At 39.9% G+C, this 10,935-nt stretch overlaps 1 protein-coding gene across 1 annotated transcript; it reads right to left on the reverse strand.

Annotated features, from left to right (window-relative positions):
* Positions 1–8,589: 8,589 nt before the first annotated feature.
* On the reverse strand, positions 8,590–10,566 carry LOC129237871 (leucine-rich repeat-containing protein 15-like). The gene has a single exon (XM_054872840.1). The coding sequence runs from the start codon at positions 10,406–10,408 to the stop codon at positions 8,690–8,692; it is 1,719 nt and encodes a 572-aa protein (XP_054728815.1). The 5' UTR covers positions 10,409–10,566; the 3' UTR covers positions 8,590–8,689.
* Between the last annotated feature and the right edge of the window lie 369 nt (positions 10,567–10,935).

Raw genomic sequence — 10,935 nt, forward strand, 5'->3', positions numbered from 1 at the left:
TATCAGCAGCAAAGCACAAAGTTGCTTGTTTGCATGCCTCATGTTGGTGATGTTATTGTTGTTGTTGTACTATTGTTTTTGTTTCTGCTTTTCTTTGCGCTTGCAGGCAACTACAACAATGTCGCCTGTGACATGTGCAAAAAGGCGCATGATGCATGCTCCAAAAGGGCGCACGCCAGCCCAACTTTTTTAACTGAATATTTTTCATAGAAGCAGCCAAAAAGGGCTCCAGCACAAAAGGCAGGCAGAGTTGTTACTATAAAGAGAGCTTTTAGTTAGAAAGTGGAGTGAAATCTAAATGCATTGTAGAATAGAATTTATATTATATTTGCTATATTGGCGTGACACCTACAACATTAATTGAAATAGGCCGCGCTTTTCATCCAACTTTTGACTGCATGGCTGATTTTAATTGTCAAATTCGCTCTCGCGATAGCTTTGACTGATTGGAAAGATTAAATAATATGAACTCATTTTCCATTTTCGCTTAATCAAGATAGATTTGCTGGCTGCTCAAGTGGAGTCACACTGCTACGAGGGGTAGCCATTAAGTTGACGAAATTGGCCAAAAAAGCGCAAGCAAATTAAATAGCGAGCAAAACTTCATTAAACATCTTCACAATATAAGTATAACCAATTATTTGTGGTGTGCGTCTTGATTTTGTTCCACAAATGGAGGGACCTACAATTTCAAGCCGACTCCGAACGACAAGTATTTTTTATGAGGAGCTTTTTCATGGCAGAAATGCACTCGGAGGTTTGCCATTGCCATCACCGAGGGGTGACCGCTATTAGAAAAATGTTTTTCTATAATACATTTTGGTGTTTGGCCGGTTTGTTATTTTATTTGGTCTTCACAATAGTTCCCCTCTATTTCGACTCATTCATTTTGCTGGGAATGCTTCAAAGTAAACCCGTTCAGCACCACTTTTACAGCTTCCTCGACTCCCTGTATGACTCCTTGATGTGTACGGCTTAGAGACGACCTCATCTCAAGGGCTATACCGAGGGTTTTGATAGGCAACTTACATAATAATCGAGATAATCGAGCAATGGGCGATTTCGAAAAACACGAATAAAAAACAAAAAATTGTAAACTGCGACTGAACCTAAAAAAATTGTCAACTAGGTATTCATGTTCTTTAGGTATACATTACATTGTCCATCTTCTATTTTTTGACTACCGAGTTCACAGTACTTATCCACATCTTCAATAAAGATGGCGTTTCCGCTTGTAATAAGCTCAAGAGGGGATGTGTTTGTTGGTTGCATCCTTATGAGCTTGGTTTTTGGAAAGTTTATTTTAAGGCCGTCTGTACGTACATTAATTTTTAGTTGACGAAGTTTTGCAGTGGCATCAGCTAATTTGTATCCCATAAAACAAATATCAGCAAAAACTAGGTTAGGTTGAAGCCATTGTCCTGTGGGGCACAAGGAATAAACGCTAAAAAAAAAACACTTTTTTCATGAATTTATTGTAGCGAAACGGTTCAAGTCAGTTTATTAAAAGTTGTTGCATATTATAAAGTAATATTTCAAGAATATTTGATAAAATTTTCATGTAAAAATATTGCAAAATGAGCGAATGAGAGCACATTTACGTAGACGTCTTTTCAAAAATACATTTTTCAGTAGTCAGCATATCTCAGCGTAGAATCATCTGAAATCAAAAAAATCGAATAATTTAGTTAAAGTATGAGTTATACTTCCCCCCAACGTTTATTTTGACGATTTATTTTGATTTTCAGCCATTTGGTAGTCGTTTGAAGTAAAAAGTGATTTTTGACGAAAAAATGCCGCCATTTTGTAGGTGTAAAACCACCTTAATATAAAAAAAAAATGGCAAAAAAAAAACGTTGGGGGGAGGTTTTTTATATGTAAAATATGTGTGCAAAATTTCAAAAGGATCGGTTAAGTAGTTTTTAAATGCCAATGACTACGCACTTTAAAAAAAAGGTTCGAGAAAACCGCGTTTAAAGTTTTAAGTTATGACGTTTGTAACGGACTACGCGCGCAACTGCTGCGTCTCGGCAGATGTTTGAGGCGGCTCGGCTTTATGCTCTATAACTTAAAAAGTTTTGCTCGCATTGACTTAAAATTTTAACACAGTATTTTTGAAATGTTTTACTACAATAACATGCAAAAAAAAAAATCGATTTTTATCCCTTACCCCCCCTTAAGAGATGTGCGGCAATTCATGACTTCCTTGGAGGTCGTCGACTGTTTCGTGAGGGATTTTATCGCCGCCGGGCTGTCAGTGAAAATGTAGTCGTCATTTCCAGATATCGCATCAAACTGCACCAGTGTCGCGGCTTTCATTATTACCATCAGTTCAGCCTGAAAGACTCTACAATAGTCGGGGAGCCGAAAACTCAAGGAGATCCCCAGATGCTCGAAGTATACGCCTCCACCCCCCTACCCTGGGTCTTTAAGCCAATGTATGTACATGGATAGACTCGCCCTGTTTTACATCGTCCCGTTCCTACTCTTCCCTTGAGGGTAGGAGGGTCGTGAACGTTATAATGGCAAGTGTAGGCGGGAGTGCATAGTCCACCAATCCGGGAAGCTCCGAAGTGCCAGCCAGGATTTTGCCGTGACCGTAGCTCTTATTTGACCACTAACTAAGAGTGTTCAGCCAAGCAAAAACTAGCTCACATAATTCTTGACTTCGTCTCCATTGCAGTTTTTTTGTAACTTCTGTGTGTTTAAGACGTTGTATGTTTTAAGACGCTACCCAGAAGTGCTATGAACAAGAGTGGTGATAAGAGGCAGCCTTGTCGAACGCCTTTGTTTATGGTAAATTTAACACTATATTTTCCTTTGAAAAGTACATTGCATTGCTATATGAGGCTTTGATAATATCGATGATATTCTCAGGAACCCCACATCTTTGCAACGAGCTCCATGTCGCGTCCCTAAAGATATTGTCAAATGCACGCTCGTAGTTTTTATATTGGCTAAGATCGCCGTTTTTTTTGGGATGGTAATAATTACGCCCTCTTTTCAGTTGCTACGGATAGTGTCAGCTGTTCAGTCTGAAAGCACTTAGATAATGAGATCTAGCATACGGACAATAATACTGGCACCATACTTAAACAGTTCAGCTGGGAGATCATCGGGCTGTGAGATTTATTATATCTTAATTTACATGCCGTTTGTGAGATCTCTTCGAAAGACCGCGGATCTGTGGAGCTACTTCTATTAGGCTTTCTTCTGTATGCACTGCGTTCGGGTGCTGTCGTTTCTTTGGAAAACTCCTACCACCAGCTAAATTGGCCTTCATCTGATGTTAAAATGCTACCATCATTTGCTTTGTTGGGGGTACGTTGGGCTTATTGCTTATTAGTTTTTTAATGGCTGTGTAGACACCTCGAATGTTGTTGGTATTTGCAGCATGAGCCGCTTCGTTGGCAGTACTTTCGGCTAGGTAACTTTTATCTGTTTTCACTGAATTTCTGATGCGACGGGGAACGTCATTATACGCTTGAAAAACGCGTCAACGATCAGGTGGTGATAAGTTGGTTGATGAGATGGTGGCTGATGATTAGTTGGGTTTTTAAATGTTTTCGTTCTTCGACCAACTGCTACAAGAATTTTTCGCAACCTGAAAGCATACAGACGCGGCTTGTGATCGCTATATACATTGGTTGGGAAGTTGTGAAAACGTCTGCTGATAAGAAGGTAATCTGGTTACGAGGGCGTCCGTCAGGATACTGCTATGTGAATTTGCGAATGTTTCGGTGCAGAAATTTCGTTCCGCCAATAAGAAGGTTGTGGTTTACGTAATCAAGTAGTCGTTCACCATTTTTGTTTCTGGCGGGTTCTAAGGCGTACCTACTCCTACATACCTGGCAGCAGTATACAAACAGACAAGCATTGGAGCGCATAAAGGGTAAAAAATTATACATAAATACATTTTATTTTTTGGAATAGAACTTTTTTATGTTTGAATCATTTGATTTGAAGGCGGTTGACGTAAAATCTCGGGATTTATTTTAGTTTCATACCGGAGGCATGCGGTACTTGAGGGCATGCATATATATGACTATAATTTTCCGAAACCATTCTTAACTCAAGAAATGAAGAGACATGCAGTTATCATCGCTTTATGTGCAAATCACACCAATTTAGAAATCTTAATTTTCTTAAGTGCGCCCTTTCATTCGTTCATAAGGTTCGCCATGAATTGCGATGCAGAATCTGTTGCAAAACGCAAAAAACACGAGGAGCGTTCTGACCCTATCTGATCTCCAGAATTTATTCAGCAAGTGCAAGCGAACATTGACGAGGACTCCGCAGAATCAAGGAGGGCCCTTGCAAAGGAGATTAATGTTTCTGATCTGAGATCTCTGGTAAAAATTCAACGTTATGCGCAGAAGACAGTTTTGTGGGAGCAAATACGGGAACATCGAATTATTCGATCAAAAAGCCTTCTAAACAAAATGAAACATCCTGAAGCGCCTGATATACTCTGATTTTTCTTTTACGACAAAAAATGTCCCCAAGACCGAAAGATCGACTGCAGAAATCACCAGAAGAATAGATGCCTATGTTCTAGTCCTACAGAGGTTTCTGTTGTAATGGACATGAAGTTCCCAGCCACTGCCATGGTTTTAGGTGTTGTGAGCAACAGACCTTTCTTTACTCAAGGACTTCGAGTGCATACATATATCGAGTTTCTAGAGACAGTAGTGATATCCTGGATTGGCTGGCTGAAAATTTCCATGACCACATAACATCGAACTTATGGCGAGTTAGGCTCCTCAGATCTTAATACCTTTTTTGACGTGATAACGCCTTATAATTCGATTTAACAGGCTGCACGCACGAAAAAATTTGTCGTTACCTTGCTCATTAGTGTTACCTTGCTCATTTGTCGTTACCTTGCTCATTGCCGTCACCTTGAATGAACTGCAAGCGAAAGCGCGGAACAAACGACAAAGCAAACAAAGCAAACGAACGGCAACGTTCGACATCTTGCTCTCTCCTACTTAAGTGAGCGTATATATGTATGTATATGCGCATATGTACATATATAAATTCACGTATTTGTATTTGCATATGCCTTCTTATTGATTATTATCAATTTGATTTACTTGAAGAATTTAAAATAAAACCAAGTTTGTTAATAATACCTGTTGTTTTAATGTTATTATTATTTTTTTGACGTGATAACGTCTTATAATTCTATGTAGCCGGCTGCACGCACCAAAAAGTGCGTCGTTACCTTGCTTGAACAGCATGTTATGTTATGTTATGTTATGTTATGTTATGTTATGTTATGTTATGTTATGTTATGTTATGTTATGTTATGTTATGTTATGTTATGTTATGTTATGTTATGTTATGTTATGTTATGTTATGTTATGTTATGTTATGTTATGTTATGTTATGTTATGTTATGTTATGTTATGTTATGTTATGTTATGTTATGTTATGTTATGTTATGTTATGTTATGTTATGTTATGTTATGTTATGTTATGTTATGTTATGTTATGTTATGTTATGTTATGTTATGTTATGTTATGTTATGTTATGTTATGTTATGTTATGTTATGTTATGTTATGTTATGTTATGTTATGTTATGTTATGTTATGTTATGTTATGTTATGTTATGTTATGTTATGTTATGTTATGTTATGTTATGTTATGTTATGTTATGTTATGTTATGTTATGTTATGTTATGTTATGTTATGTTATGTTATGTTATGTTATGTTATGTTATGTTATGTTATGTTATGTTATGTTATGTTATGTTATGTTATGTTATGTTATGTTATGTTATGTTATGTTATGTTATGTTATGTTATGTTATGTTATGTTATGTTATGTTATGTTATGTTATGTTATGTTATGTTATGTTATGTTATGTTATGTTATGTTATCTTATGTTATGTTATGTTATGTTATATTATGTTATGTTATGTTATGTTACGTTAAAGTATATTATGTTATGTTAATGTTACCTCATTCTCTATATCCATACAAAATATCTATCAAACAAATAAAATTAAAATTTTCTTTTGAAAAATGCAACCATTCAATCAGTATTTTCTTATGACGTTATCACGTTAAACTATCGTCAGTAAACCGACTTTACAGACAACCTCTTTTTTTCTTTTGGGGAGTGAGGTAGGGTTACAGCGACCGTCGTCAACTGCGTCTAATGGTGTAGCCACTAAAACAATCCCTCTTCTCTTCTTCTGGGAAGACTCCCTTCCCGGAACTACTTTGTATTACCTCGGGAAGGCCCATTAAATGAACCAAAATTTTTCATTCATGTCTGAGTCCACCATATTTGTAGCCAGCTTCATGCTATAGACTTGTCTTCTAATGGCTCTCTGTGCCATCATACCAGTGGTATGTGTGGCATGCTCCCTGGTTTCTCTCACATGGCCGTATGAATGTTATACGCTTTCGAGGTTTCTTTTGCATCTGCAGCAAAACAGAAACATTGGAAGATGTTGCGATAATATTATACCGTCTTATGCCGTCGTGAGCACATGATCGAGCGTCTGTGATTTGTCGTCAGCTCGTAGACAGTCCAACTCCTATCGAGGGCTGATTTAATCTCAATTCCCTGGATTACTACGAATGGCGCGTAGTTGAGCGTGTAACCAATAGGCATCCTCATAACACAATTTCTTCTCTGAGGGTTGGAATTAATACGGTTATGGTGTATTGGAATAAAAAGCATTTGATTCGGACAAGCAATCGTTTGCGGAGCCAGATCGTGGAGTTTTTTGCAGTTAATGGAAATCTCAATGAATGATTTCTCTTCATTTCAATTCGTTGTGTAAAAAGTTTATGAAGTTTCATTAAATTGTATTCAAAGTAAAGGTTTTTAGTTTTACTCTCAAGTTGTTTTCAAATACTTTAGGTGCTCTCTGTAAGTAACTAAAGTAAATTCATTATTGCACAATTTAAATTAAAAAAATACATACAAAATTGGTGCGTTCGCTGTTTGGCCAAGCGTCTCCTCCTATTTGAGGGGTACGTCTTGATGTTGTTCCACAAATGGAGGGACCTACAGTTTTAAACCGTCTCCGAATGGCAAATGGTTTTTATGAGGAGCTTTTTCATGTCAGAAATACTCTCGGAGGTGTGCCATTGTCTGCCTAGGAGGACCGCTATTAGAAGAAACGTTTTCTACCATTTTGCTGATCCATGCATGGAGATTCGAACCTACGCACTCCCGAATGGCAGTTACGCAACGACCCATTCCGCTACGGCGGTTTTCTGGACATTTAAATATTGTGTTTAAATAAAAAATTTCAAATAAATTTTTGTACAAAAATATAACAGAATTGCTTACCAATAATTTAGTATTTAGTAATTGTTTTTGATTTATTAGTAAAAATATAACTTCACTTAAGCAACTTAACTACTAATTTTCCAAACTACTTTTCAGCTCCACGATTGCAAAAGGAAAAAAGATCGTTCGTCCCGCAATTGATCGTAGGCCGAAGTAGCTGCGAAGTAATTTTTTCGCAGATGATATGACCGAGGAGATGCTTTGAAGGAATCTCTAAATGAAGCTGTGTTTAAAAAGTTCATCCGGCTTTGCAGGATGACCCTAAGAAACACCACCAGCGCGGTGAGAATTGGCCAAGAACTTTCGGCGCCATTTGAAACGAAGCGGGGTTTCAGACAATTCGATCCCTTAGTATGCGGTTTTTTCAATTTGATAATGAAGAAAATTATTTGCGCCGCCAAAAGCGGCATCTCAGGCAGTATTTTCTATAAAAGTGTCAAGCTGCTCGCTTACGCTGATGATATCGGCATTGTTGGCATAAGTCAGCGGGTAGTCTGTGTAACTTTCTCCCGTTTGGAAAAAGAGTACAGTCTTTCCAGGACAAAGTACCTAGTGTCAACAGCCAAAAAGTCTACGCGTATTGGACAACAGGTTGCAATTGACAATTACGAGTTCGGTGTAGTCAAAGACTCTGTTCACCTGGGAGCCAGCGTTAACACCAACAACAACGGCAGCCAAGAGATCCAGCGAAGATTAATTCTTGCCAACAGGTTCTAATATGAGACGAGTAGGCAATTGAAAAACAGAGCCTTTTCTCGATGCTTGAAACAAAGCTCTAACAATCACTAATCTTTCCGGTCTTACTCAATGGCGCTGAGTCCTGGACATTGACGAACACCGATAAACGGTTATTAGAAGCTTTGGAGAGAAGAATTCTTCGCAAGATCTATGATCCGATTCGCGTAAATATGTAATGCATATCGAATAAGATGGAACTACGAGCTGTACGGTCTGTACGCCGACATCGACGTAGTGAAGCGCGTTAAAATTCAGCGGCTGCGAATGGACAATAACGCTCCAGCAAAGAAGGTTTCGACTGGTGGGACTTGCAAAAAATGACTTTCTCATCTACCTCGGAAAGACCAAGTCGACGATGGCCTGACGTCCCTTGGTGTTTCTAACTGGCGTCAACGCGCGCAATGCAGAAGCGATTGGCGCAACATTTTGGTGGCGGCCAAGACCGATCACCGGTTGTAGTTGCTAGCTAAGTAAGTAAGTAAGTTTAGAAAGTAAAATTTGTGTAGTTGAGTTGAAGTATGGAATCGGGTGCGTTTGTATATGAAGAAAATTTTGTGTCATGTACCCACGGCACATTTTTTATTTACACAAACAATTTCATTACGATATTTACAAGTAAATGAATTCATAGCTCTACACTTCCGAGTCCTCCTCTTCTTCCTCCAGCCGTCGACGCTCGTTCCTTTGTGCATTTCTGGCCATCCTATTGCAGCAAGTTGGCAGACACTCCTCCTCGCGTAGGAAGCTAAACAACTGCAACAACAATACCAGGAACACCAGCAACAATATAATCACTGTCAGCACATCTCGCGTAGTCCAGTATGGATGAATGCCACTTATGCCTGCTACTGCGGACGCTGCTGCATCAGCGTGCAACTCCTCGAAATCATCATCAACTGAACTGGCCGTTGATGCATAGCGATGATGAGTTGCCTTATCGGGCGCCGAAAGCGAGTTCAATGTTGATTCAAAAAGATTATCCATGTTGTTGCTGTTGTAGTTGTTCGAGGTGAAGCGCACTGGCACCTGAATGTTGTGCTCTTTCAGGTAGGCCAACATGGTGCGCTTATAACGGTATTCCCACTCGTTTTCCAATAGGCCGCACTCTTTGAGATAGGCGTGCGTAGCGACAAATTTCTCATAGTCGAAAACGTGCAACCGATTGCCTTCGATATACAACTTTTCCAAATTGACGAGTGGCTCGAAAAGACGCTGATCCAAGCGCAGCAAATGGTTGAAGGCCAAATCGAGGTGTGTCAGCTTCTGCAGCACCAGGAAATGCTCTAACGTCAGGTTTTGCAATTGATTGGAAGCCAAGTTTAGGTGCACCAAATTTGGCAAGGGCAAGTAAAGGGGCGAGTGAGAGGTGCGCAGCGATTGCAATTGATTGCGTGACACATCCAGCCGCTGCAGATTCAACATGCCCACTAAATCTTCCAGCGTTTCAAGTCGATTGCCATGCAAATCCAGTTCGCGCACGCTAAGTTTGTCGGCAATATTGAGGCTGGTTAGCTGATTGTTGCCCGCGTGCACTTTAACGGCGCTGCCCGCGATAGCGATACGCTGCAGCGTGCTGCCCTGCATCAGCAGCGTATCGACCGACTGCAAGCGCAGCTCGTCAACAAGACTGTAGCTGATGTCGAGTAGATGCAGCCGCGGCAAGTGTGCCAAAGCGTTCGGTTCGAAGAGCGAAAATCTGTTATCGCCCAACAGCAGCGTTTGTAGCTTCGTATTGTGCGCGAATGTCGCAGTGTCGATCTTCTCTATATTGTTGCTGCTCAAATCGATGTGCTCCAAGTTGACGAGATCGTCAAAAAGTGACAGGGGTAGTTCGCGTATACCGTTTTGCTGCAAGTCCAGGTAGCGTAGTCTCTCCAAACTGGCAAACGCGTTCTTGTGCACCATGTGGATCATATTGCGTCCGAGCTGCAGCTCCTCGAGCCCATAGATTGCGATGAACGACTTCTCTGGCACATCGAAAAAACGATTCTGCTGCAGCACTAAGGTGCGTAGCGGGAGACCGGTTGGGAAGTCGTAGGCCGTAAGTCGCAATAAGCCGCAATTGTGCATAAAAAACGAGCGCAGCGCTGGCGCGTTTGTGAAAAGCGGGCGCGGGATGCGCGTGATTACCGAATCACGCAGCACCAGCTCGTACAGCTGCGGTGCCGTGGCATTGGCGACGATGAGCGGATCGGTGAGCGTGGCCGTGATATTCGACAAAGTGCAGTAGAAGGTTTGGGTATTCCCACAGCTTTCGGTCAAGTTTAATTGGAGCGCTTGGGTGGCGGGCGGCCCGATGCTGTTATGCGCTGCGAGTAGAACAAAGAATATGGCGAAATTGGATTTTCTCATTTTTATTATTGTATCTTCTGTTTGCTGTTGCTTTAGGTGAATCACTTCGTTACACTTTGTAAGCCGCAATAAAAACTTTGCTTCTGACACTTTGCACCGATCACTTTCAAATGAAAGCAAATAAGATTTATTTTTAAACCCTGACTTTATTGATTGGTTGTGCCCTCTTTACTGTGGATTTTAGAAAATACAAAAGCGATTTGTTTACTTTTAAGCCGTGATCCCAGCTGTGCGTGTTATCAGTGGCTTACTGAGAGCGAAGAAGCTTTGGTGATAAGGCATACTTCTGAATTTTTATGTACACTAACTTACACACGCACACATACATACATATACATGCACTAGTGCTCGCATAATTAAGTCACTTTACCTTTCACAATGTCCGCCATATATTTGAAGCTAAATTTTTTTGTTTAATTTTTTACAAAAACATAGTTCACTGTACTTGTAATAAAAAACGTGCACATCGAACTTCCAAACTTGGTAGAAAATTCACAAAAATTTAATAAATTCCAAAAATTATCAAA

Source organism: Anastrepha obliqua, chromosome 1, assembly GCF_027943255.1.
Source record: "Anastrepha obliqua isolate idAnaObli1 chromosome 1, idAnaObli1_1.0, whole genome shotgun sequence".
NCBI lineage: Eukaryota > Metazoa > Arthropoda > Insecta > Diptera > Tephritidae > Anastrepha > Anastrepha obliqua.

Bases quoted from the DNA above. Each gene is read 5' to 3' on its own strand.
- LOC129237871 (XM_054872840.1), bottom strand. From the start codon at position 10,408: ATGAGAAAATCCAATTTCGCCATATTCTTTGTTCTACTCGCAGCGCAT.